Below are 11,765 nucleotides of genomic sequence, written 5' to 3' on the forward strand. Positions count from 1 at the left end.
ATTAGTCAAATCAGGATCCAAAAATAAGAACTGAACTCTGTGTTGGTGATATTATTGATGAGAATGTTCCTTGTTTGTGCCCCCCCCCCCCCCCCCCCCAAGTTGTAATGAGATCTGCTCCCCTGCTCATTATACATATGAATGATAACATATAAATCATTATATTAAGTTTAAGTTTATATGCACATGCAATTATAAATGATTGCATGTCATCAGCGTTTCTCATTAATGTCATAGACTGTGGCAGTCCACCATTCTCACCTCAGACCACCCTAGAAGGTCTAGGTTCACCCATCACCTCAGACCACCCTAGAGGGTCTAGGTCCACCCATCACCTCAGACCACCCTAGAGGGTTCAGGTCCACCCATCACAGGGAAACAGTGATGTCATAATGATCGTAACACATTCATTATCACACATTATAAATGAATACATAATAAATGACTTATGGTCAATTATAAAATAATAAAACCTTTTTCACAAACATGGCTGACTGACTTCCATTCAGATGGATATTAATATTAATGTTATGAAGAACTCTGAATGTGTGTGTGATCATTTATGTAATGTTTCAATATAGTGTAGAACTGAAATATTATGTTTGTGTTTTCTGACGACAGAAACTATACAAAGTAATTTGATGAACCGCCCACACTAATTAGGACTCCCTCTTCCTTTGGTGTGTCGCCCAGGTGGCGCCTAAACCCTGACCTTTAACCTCACAGACACTATGTCTATAAACCTGACCTTAACCCTAACCTCAAAACCACGTCGACATGGGCGCACACTAATTATCGTTAGCCTTGGCTAGCCAATTAGCATTTTTAAAGGACACATTTGTAAAAAAGGAGGATGATGTCATCATTGTGCTGCTGTGAGTATTTAAAGATGAACGGACACACAACTTTCCTCCTCTCTCCACCAGAGGGCAGCGATGACTCTCTGCTTCTCTGAAAACACACCCAGGTGTTCTGTGAAAAGACAATAAACCAATAAGAATTATAATGTATTAACTGTGTGAACATGTTAACACTTTAGAATAACCTTCCCTTATAATAGTAAATGAATCATTCCCAAATGATCAGTTAATGTGTTATTCATAACTTGTCAAATGTTTGTTAATGGTTTAATGATTTAAAACTATGCTATACATGGTGAATAGATCATGAGCAAGTTGTTAGTTTACCAAGAGGACCCCCCCCCCCTTCTGACCACATTGTCATCAGTGTTGTCTGATACAACAAATCATTTGATTATTACATTTGATTATTAGATTCATTATTATAAGAAATTAAGCAGAAGACACATGATAATGTGAATTCACGCGACCGGGATGGTTTACCAGGCTAGTTGTTTCACTTCTTACACAAGCATGTTGTTTTGTGTATGTTTTATAGTTTTATACATTACCAAAAAAAATGTTTAGTAAAAAGAAAGAGGAAGTGAACCTGTGTGTGTGGGAGGAGTCTAAAGATCGTCATTGGTTGTCGGCACCAGAATACGACCTGATAGAAGAAGAAGAGAGACAAAAAACAGACACAAATAAATGTTGCATTGTGTGTGTATTTCTACATAAAATGCATACATTGTACACACAATAACACAATAATACAACAACACAACAACATTACGGTTCAGTCATCAGAACTAATGTGAACATTTGACTCTTATTTAAGACTAAATGTAACACTGATGTATTAAAGCTAGATGTGACAACATAGAACACACTTCGACCACTAACTAGGTTGTCTAAACTGGTCTAATACGTTTATGGTTCTAAACCAATATAAACCTGTTTAGGTTGTGGTTTTACATGTTTGTTTGTTTGTTTGCATTTCTGTGAGGGTCCCACATGTCATGTGATCCTCTGTTGATCTGACCTCATTTTTTCCAATGGTAGTATAATAATTAATGAAACATGTTAATTAAACATGTTAATTAAACATTAAACATGTTAAACTAATCACCTCGTTTCTTCCACTGGAGGTAGATGAATCCAGACAGGAACAAGACCAGACCCAGAACCAGACCTGATGCTCCCATGGCCACCTTGTTCTTCACTGACTCTGGTATGGAGTCATCTGACAATACAAATATTATATCATATAGTATCATATCATTTCATATCATATCATATCATATTATTACTGTAGATTAAAACACCTTGTTCTTCACTGACTCTGACATGGAGTCATCTGACAATAAGCTACATTAAACAATAAACAGACGACACAGTCATTGTGAGTCTGTTCGGTAATAATGAGTCCAACCCTATTGGTCCAGTCCTTGAGGAGTTTGTCACCTGATGTGACATGTCCTTCTTAGATCAATCTGGTCTTTGATCTGTTTTTATCAAATCAATAAGCTTATAGCGCGGCACCAAGTTATGAGCTTTATTTTTAAACAACATTTTTAACTCAAATATTTTCTTCTGGGGGGTCCCTGGAACAACATATTTTGATGGGGATCAGCGGCCAAAAACATTTGGGGGGTCTTTGACAAGAAAAGGTTTGAGCACCACTGATATAGCAACAATAGTTTTTTTTTTTTTAAATGAAGACATATGTTGACAGACATTTGACAGTTACAAATGTTCGCTTAAAAAAATATATATTCAAAGATTTGCACAAATGTTCACGATTTTTCAAAAATAGCAGATCTACAAGCTCATAGCGCGGCACTCGGTGCCGCGCTATGAGCTTGTATATCTACTATTTAGACAGTAGATTACAGTAGATTACAATAACTGACCCCAGTCCATCTTGATAGGCGCGGTCAGGCTGGGATGTTCCACCATGCATGTGATCTTCTCTCCTGATCTGTAATGCACACGCGTGCGCACACACACACACACACACACACACACACACACACACACACACACACACACACACACACACACACACACACACACACACACACACACACACACACACACACACACACACACACACACAGTAGTAGTAGCTGATCTACATGCTGAACCGCGCCGCGATTCTATTCACATTGATCTGTTGATCTTTGTTAATATTTGTTTTGACTATTATTGTGTAGGAGCGTGAATGCCCCGCTGGGCTCTCCTCCGCTCTAGTGTTTATTGTGTATTATACAACAGGTAGTTCCGACCAAGCAATCTGATTGGTTGAAATAGCTTTCTAGCCGTGCTTCAAACCAGCATCATAGCACGGGCCTAATCACATTAATAAATCACTCCGCACTGCAGTCCGCACCTGATTAGACCATATATGGTACAGCTGTGCTGTGAAGTCACTCTGTCCCACGGTAGGAAAACAAACAGACAGTACCCACCGCCGCCACCGGAGAACAAACAGCCAAGCAAAATGGACTATGTTGTTAATTTTGACTTATTTGGTGGACTTACGGTTGATCAATGGTTAGAAGAGAGCACACTAAATCGCCTAAAATCCTATAATAAAAGGAATAACTGGAAAAAAGTGTGCTTTATTTCAATGGTAACATCCATACTGTATAAATATCCTCCTGTGTTAAAGTAAAATTACTCACAGTCCAGTGTATGTTATATTTTATCGTACGAAGGTATCGCACGGCAAAAATAGCCAAGTTCACAACGCATCGCCATCTTGAGGCGTTGTGAGCTTGTAGATCAGTTATTTTTGGCCACGTAACACGATCGTATGACGGAGCATATAGCCTACTGGAATCAGCTGTGTTGATGAGACGAGAGTCAGAGAGACAGAGTGCTGCGCTGTTACAGGGACTATTTTGTCTCAGTCAAATAAACTCTTCTCTTTACAGGGAAACGGATAAGCGATTTTTTTTATTATGAATTGCCCCACAATATGAATGTATTTGGATGTGTTTTGTTGGTAACTGTTGTATAATCGCAATATTACACTCGATGGTGTGCTTTACCTTACATTATTAGCACTTCTGTGATCGCGGCGGAACTCGGCTGCGCCTCGTTCCTGACCGCATCACAGGCGTGCTAATAATGACGGTAAAGCACACCCTCTCGTGTAATATTGCTTAATTCCACTATTCCCTCCCCATTGCAGAAAAAATAGGAAGGTAAGAGGCAGAAGAAACTTAGTAACGAGTGTGTGTGTGTGTGTGTGTGTGTGTGTGTGTGTGTGTGTGTGTGTGTGTGTGTGTGTGTGTGTGTGTGTGTGTGTGTGTGTGTGTGAGAGAGAGACTTAATATAAGCCTACCATTTAATGGGCCATTTTCAGCAAGTGAGTAACACTTGTTTTATTTTTAAAGAATATATGTATAGGTGTCTATTAGGTGTGTATTTCCATAGGTGTCTGTTAGGTGTGTACCTGGGTGTGTACTCCAGGTAGGAGTGGTACTGGTAGTACCAGTCTCCATCAGACAGATCGGCATAGGAGAGACCAGAGGTCAAAGGTTCTTGACCTATCCACCAGGTCACCAGGATCACTTCAGGATAGAAGTCGTAGCTGCTGCACCTCAGCATGTGAGTGTGTTCACCACGACGAGGGGGAGTCTCTGACTTCAGTCTCACTTTGGGTTCCACTGGATGAAGAAGATCATTATCATTATCATCATCATCATCATCATCATCATTATCATTATCATTATTATTATTATTACCAGTCATAGGAACATGTCATTATCATGAATAATTGTATATCATCCACATTAGATCCAAATGATCCAGAAAGCCGCAACACACTTGGTCAACCAGCCAAAATGTTCACGTTTCTCGGCTCTCCCCCGTTCTCCTCTCCCTCCATTGGCTCCCAGTTGCTGCCCTCACAGAGTACAAAACACTGATGTTGGCCTACAAAGCAACCAAATGTATGACACCCCCATATCTTCAAGCCTGATCCAACCCTACAACCCCTCCCGCTCACTCATATCAGCTAACATAGGGGAGCTGTCTGAATCTTCTCTAAAACACCCTGGACAACGCTCCACACGTCCTAGACTCTTCTCCCTTCTCTAAAACACCCTGGACAACGCTCCACACGTCCTAGACTCTTCTCCCTTCTCTAAAACACCCTGGACAACGCTCCACACGTCCTAGACTCTTCTCCCTTCTATTCTCTAAAACACCCTGGACAACGCTCCACACGTCCTAGACTCTTCTCCCTTCTCTAAAACACCCTGGACCACGCTCCACACATCCTAGACTCTTCTCCCTTCTCTAGAACACCCTGAAAACACCCTGGACAACGCTCCACATGTCCCAGACTCTTCTCCCTTCTCTAAAACACCCTGGACAACGCTCCACATGTCCCAGACTCTTCTCCCTTCTCTAAAACACCCTGGACAACGCTCCACACGTCCCAGACTCTTCTCCCTTCTCTAAAACACCCTGGACAACGCTCCACACATCCTAGACTCTTCTCCCTTCTGGCTCCCAAACTGTGGAACAAATTCCCCATTGCAGTCAGAACTGCAGACTCACTCCTAATCTTCCGCCGTAATCTGAAGACTCTCCTCTTCAGACTCCACCTCAGCCTGTAGCACTAGACCTAGCCTTGATGACCTTGCAGGCTTATGCAAAGGTTAAAATGTAATATAGATATCATGTTATGTAGACAGATGCCAGGTTAATTGTAGACCTGGCATCCTATAGTTTGGATAGTTTTAATGTACAGATTATTTATTTGTTTGATATTATACTGTTTAGACTGATGATAGGTTCTTGGTTTACCTATGATCCTAGATTACTATTTATATGCATTTAATGTATTACCTTGTGTTTTCCTTGCTTACTGTAAATCACTCTGGATTAAGAGCGTCTGATAAATGCCTACATTGTAACTGTAAATGTCATGTTTGGCCACCAGATGACAACAACAACGTTTCATAGAGTACTGTAGATTCTACAATAGTCTACAGTTTTCTACAGAGTAGAATGCATTTATATAATATCATTTTAACATACTAAATAATTCACAGTTACACATGCTTTACATAAACAACAATAAACCAATCAATATCATTTAATTAAAATAGTTCGAATGAACTAGAGTAGAAACAAACAAAACAATACACATAATCCTGTAAAATATTAATAAAGTGATTAAAAACATACAAGAGACAATAATTAAAATATGAAATCAGGGTAAATGAAGTGTATAGAGGTGTGTTTTAGCCTGCATGGTTCTTTTTAAAGTTCATTTAAAAACATTGATCCTGGTGTCTCTATTTTAGGAAGGTCATTATATGTAGGCAGTGGTGAAAAGTAACTAAGTACATTTACTTAAGTACTGTACTTAAGTACACTTTTGAGGTATTTGTACTTAACTTAAGTATTTCCAATTTCCAATACTTTCACTTCTACTCCACTACATCTCAGAGGAAAATATTGTACTTTTACTCCACTACAATTATTTGAAAACCTTAGTTACTAGTTACTTTGCACATATAAATTATTATATTATAAAACATACATTAACCACTTTAGCCTTATTTTATACCTTGGCCATTTGAAAATAGCAGATCTACAAGCTCACAACGCGTCGCGATGTGAGCTTGTAGATCGGCTATTCTCAAACATTTTAATACTTTTACTTTTGGTAATTTAAGTACATTTTGATACCAATACTTTTGTACTTTTATTCAAGTCAATTTTGAATTCCGGACTTTTACTCGTAACAGAGTATTTCTACAATGCAGTATTGATACTTTTACTTAAGTAAGAAATGTGAGTACTTTTTCCACCACTGTTGTATGTAGGTGAAAACACTCAGAAATAGATCTACTGTAAATGTTTCATTTATACTCGGTGTACGATGGTAACACCACATGTTGTGAGCTTGTAGATCTGCTATTTCCACTGTGTGACAGCGTGTTAGGATACAGGATAAATCAGGCTTAAAGGGATAGTTCACCCCAAAAAATATTTGTTTCTATGGATTAGTCACTCCATGGAGACTTGAATTCATGGATATTGTTTAGTTTTTGTCTCATTCCTAAGACAATAATTTGATGACCAGTGGACCGGTAGGCAGTGGTTCCGGTAGGAGATACAAAGGAGACTCTTTGTGTCTCCTACCGGAACCGCTGCCGGTCATCAAATTATTGGCTTAAAAATGCGACAAAAACAAATAAATATCCATCAATTCGAGTCTCCATGGAGTGACTAATCGTTAGAAAAAAAGTCATTTTGGGGGTGAACTATCCCTTTAAGTGTTTAAGAGGATCTGAAATGTTTCTCAGCAGATTAAGTCATGTTTTATAATCATTATCAGATCAATATTAACACCATTAATCATCTCTGAATAGAATGATTTATTATGATGTCATGTTATAGTTTATGAGGTGATGAGTGTTGAGTGCTGCTCTGAGATCAGCTCACCTCTCTTGTTCAGAACAGAGGAGTAGTAGATCTCAATGTTGGGTTTGCAGATTCCCTCTCGTTGTGCTCTCTGCAAAGCCAGTCTTGTAGGATCTTTATTCCAGCGCTCTGCGTTCTTCACACCAAACTCAGTGTATCCAACAAACTGATCTACTCTACTGTCCCACCTGATGATCTCATCACCATCGAAATTCAATGACCGTATGAACTGTATGTCCTTCAGCTCACTGGAGTTAAACACACAGCGGTCAGCCTGATAGAACACATATCCATCTGGAAATAGACAATTAAAAATGTCATTAATGTTCAGTTTTATTATAATCTATATATAATATCATCACTGTGTGTGTTTGAATTGTCAAGTACTAGAGTGGCTGAGTAAACAAGGACTCTGTCTGTCTGTCTGTCTGTCTGTCTGTCTGTCTGTCTGTCTGTCTGTCTGTCTGTCTGCCTGCCTGTCTGTCTGTCTGTCTGTCTGTCTGTCTGTCTGTCTGTCTGCCTGTCTGCCTGCCTGCCTGCCTGCCTGCCTGCCTGCCTGCCTGCCTGCCTGTCTGTCTGTCTGTCTGTCTGTCTGTCTGTCTGTCTGTCTGTCTGCCTGCCTGCCTGCCTGCCTGCCTGCCTGCCTGCCTGCCTGCCTGCCTGTCTGTCTGTCTGTCTGTCTGTCTGTCTGTCTGTCTGTCTGTCTGTCTGTCTGTCTGTCTGTCTGTCTGTCTGTCAGTCAGTCAGTCTGTCTGTCTGTCTGTCTGTCTGTCTGCCTGCCTGCCTGCCTGTCTGTCAGACCCCATCATGTATTTCCAGGATAACCCCTTTTTTATACCTAGGCTATTTGAAAATAGCAGATCTATAAGCTCATAGCGCGGCACCGAGTGCCGCGCTACGAGCTTGTAGATCTGCTATTTTCAAACAGTTTAGTACTTTAACTTTTGGTACTTTAAGTACATTTTTATGCCAATACTTTTGTACTTTTACTCAAGTAAATTTTGAATTCCGGACTTTTACTTGTAACAGAGTACTTCTAGATTAAAGTATTGATACCGAAAAGCACCTAAATGTAGCGCTGGAGGAGCGCTAAGACGGTGAAACGCGCCAGCGAAGCGTAGATTTTCCTCCCCCCCCCCACCACCGAAAAGGGTCGTACTGTAGCACCGGGCTCTGCACGAAGGGTTAATCCGGCCATGGGGCGTAAACTCTGTCTGTCTGTCTGTCTGTCTGTCTGTCTGTCTGTCAGACCCCATCATGTATTTCCAGGATAACAGAGATAACACTCACAAAAAGGTTGTTATTTTGAGAGAGAATGTCTCACAATATGAATACATTCTGATATGTTTTATTTTGATGGTATCTGTTGTATAATCATATTATCTGCACCTCGAGCACATATTCATGTTTACTAAAAATAAATATTATATAGAAAATATTTCACCATAAAAACCTTAAATGCTTAATATACATGTTTAAACATTTTCATTCATGTTAAATACATTCAACCGTTTTAGTTAATAACTATTGTGTTCATAGTATTCATGTACCTTTCACTGGTGGTTTCTTCAAGGCAGTGAGAATGGTGTCCAGGTTGGCTTTGCAGTACTGCAGATCACCCCAAGCTGCTTCATAAGCTGCTGCGAAGGTGATTGGATCTATAAACGGAGGCTGAGGGTACACCACCTTCCCTTTGTTGTAGTCTGCGTACATCAACACTTCACCATCCAGTGCAAACATGAACTCTTTATATGAGTCTTTAACTGTGTCTGAACAGCTAAGGACTTTAATCTCCTCATGGAACACTGGATATAAGAAAAAGATGAAATCAACAACAACTTCTTCACAGTGACAATAACACATAATCATCATGTTAAACAATCATGTTTGGTTCTTATATGAAGTGAAAGGTTGGATATTAAAAGTAGCTTCCTGTCAAACGTTTTATTCACACTGAAACACATTCAAATGTTTTTATGTATTTATTTATTTTGATTATGAAAGTAATTCATACAGAATGATTTACCGTAAATCCTCTAATAGTAACCTCTATTCAATTAAAAGCCGTCTCTCTATTAATGACCGGGGGTGCCGTTGAAAAAAGCAATTAAAAGCCTCCCTTCCAATATAAGCCGAGCCTGAATTACAAGCCTTTTTTTTTCCTACTTATTTTTTAAGTCTTAAGAGGGTGCTAGACACGTCTCTCGCCTCTGTGGCTACTATGCCTGCCGTCGGTTCAAATCACCGTGACACAGAGTAATATATAGGACAACATTTAAGTAAAGTAGCCTACTTGAGTAAATGTACTTAGTTACTTCTGCAGACGCCGTTCACTGCTCCGTTCTAGCCGAGCAGTGTTGCTAGATTCTGCGAGAGAAATAAGCAACACTGCTAGTGGCTCCCCATTGGCTTAGACCTGTCACATGACCTGTTTGCCACTAGCAGTGTTGCCAGATTCTGCGAGACAATCAGCAACCAGGTCTATGAAAACAAGCCTCTTGCACTGTTTATTTCATACAGTACTTGGTTTCAATAAATTAACCCAGTACATTTTACTGGGTTCAAACTGACACAAAATGTTGATTTTTTTCATTCTGATCTGTTTGAAAAATGGAAATATAGGCCTCTCTCTTATACATGCCTCCTTTCAATAAAAGCCCGGTACCCACTACAGTTGAAACAAATACAAACCCGGGTTACTATAAGAGGATTTACGGTATATCATGATGTCACAACAACAGTTCCTAACATCTGTTTTAATGTTTATGTATTTGGACCAACATTCAATATTCTATACTGAATATACAGGTAGTAAAAGGAGTGTGTGTGTGTGTGTGTGTGTGTGTGTGTGTGTGTGTGTGTGTGTGTGTGTGTGTGTGTGTGTGTGTGTGTGTGTGTGTGTCATTTGTTTGTATTGTGCATTGTTCATATTTGGTTTTATATAATAACAGTAGATATAAATGTATATATTATATAATAACAAATATAATGTACTTACTTCCTGGGATCGCTTTGACATGAAGTACAGAGGAGAGGATGAGAAGGGTGGCTGTAATCTTCATCATCATTTATCAAAACTGAACTGAATTTAACAGATGTGAAAAACAGATGAGAATAAACCGATCACAATAAACAGATGAGAATAAACAGATGAGAATAAACAGATCACAATAAACAGATGAGAATAAACAAATGAGAATAAACAGATCAAAATAAACAGATGAGAATAAACAAGTCAGAATAAACAGATGAGAATAAACAGATGTTTACTGAAAGAGAAGTTCTGGAGTCTGAAAGAGAATGAAGGAGGACTTGTTCTGTAGTTTAGAATAATCAGCCAATCAGATTAAAGATACAATGTTACATCATCCGTTTCCAGCAAGACGACAGTCTGGATTATTGCACATATCATGAACAGTATATAGCTGCTGCTTCATAAGTAATCAACAAACTATACTAAAAAGTTCAAATATGATTATGTTGGGGGGTCCTGGTCAAATATGATTATTTTGGGGGGGTCCTGAGTTCAAATATGATTATTTTGGGGGGTCCTCAGTTATGATCATTTTAGGGGGTCCCCAGTTCAAATAAGATTATTTTGGGGGGTCGTGGTTTGAAAAGGTTGAGAACCACTGGTTTATTGCAGATCAATCAGTGAAACACAACACAGATAAATCAGCACATTCTTAAATGTATGTTTATCTGGGATGTATAATAAATTCTTAACTTTTTTTCAGTCTTGCAAAAATATTTTCAAAGATTCAAAACTTGTTTTAAGTCTTGGAAAGAATTTTTTTTTATCTCCAGTTAGTATTGACAGCAGCTGAGCTTTTTGGAAAATAGCCGATCTAAGCTCTTTTAGAGTATGTAGATCTATTTATCTGTGCGAACTGAGTCAAACTAAATGTAACGCCTCAACTCCTACAATTCCAAGTCTTTTTCAGGGTGGGGGGTCCTGAGTTCATATATGATTATTTTGGGGGGTCCTCAGTTCAAATATGATTATTTTAGGGGGTCCCCAGTTCAAATATGATTATTTTGGGGGGTCGTGGTCTGAAAAGATTGAGAACCACTGGTTTATTGCAGATCAATCAGTGAAACACAACACAGGTAAATCAGCACATTCTTAAATGTATGTTTATCTGGGATGTATAATACATTCTTAACTTTTTTTCAGTCTTGCAAAAATACTTTCAAAGATTCAGAACTTTTTTAAGTCTTGGAAAGAAAAAAAGGCAACCTTTTGAAACTTTATCTCCAGTTAGTATTGACAGCAGCTGAGCTTTAAAATACATGAAAGTGGAACATTACATAATTTCATTTGTACACATTACATTATCAGATTAGATTTAATTAGCGGATGTCTGTTAATTAACTTTTGTCTCATACAGTGTTTATGGTGATTCATTTTGTAACTGTGAAAGGTTCTCTATGAATAAACATACTGGTTCAATCCCAATGTGTCCATTGTGG

At 38.9% G+C, this 11,765-nt stretch overlaps 1 protein-coding gene across 1 annotated transcript; it reads right to left on the reverse strand.

Annotated features, from left to right (window-relative positions):
- Positions 1-209: 209 nt before the first annotated feature.
- LOC308088138 (H-2 class II histocompatibility antigen, E-S beta chain-like) lies at positions 210-10,447 on the reverse strand. Its single transcript, XM_080432514.1, has 8 exons — positions 10,291-10,447; positions 8,843-9,097; positions 7,314-7,586; positions 4,303-4,516; positions 2,753-2,820; positions 1,969-2,082; positions 1,450-1,506; positions 210-972 (listed from the first exon to the last, which is right to left on the reverse strand). Exons 1-7 carry the CDS (start codon positions 10,358-10,360, stop codon positions 1,469-1,471), a joined length of 1,032 nt encoding a protein of 343 aa, XP_080288640.1. The 5' UTR covers positions 10,361-10,447; the 3' UTR covers positions 210-972; positions 1,450-1,468.
- Positions 10,448-11,765: the final 1,318 nt, after the last annotated feature.

Source organism: Gymnoscopelus braueri (genome assembly GCF_963280865.1).
Source record: "Gymnoscopelus braueri genome assembly, chromosome: 7".
Lineage (NCBI taxonomy): Eukaryota > Metazoa > Chordata > Actinopteri > Myctophiformes > Myctophidae > Gymnoscopelus > Gymnoscopelus braueri.

Coding starts and splice junctions, on each gene's coding strand:
- LOC308088138 (XM_080432514.1), bottom strand. CDS start 10,360: ATGATGATGAAGATTACAGCCACCCTTCTCATCCTCTCCTCTGTACTT. Junction 7,587..8,842: donor GAAGAAACCACCAGTGAAAG/GTACATGAATAC, acceptor GTCTATTTCCAG/ATGGATATGTGTTCTATCAG. Junction 1,507..1,968: donor CCTCCAGTGGAAGAAACGAG/GTGATTAGTTTA, acceptor TTCTTCTATCAG/GTCGTATTCTGGTGCCGACA.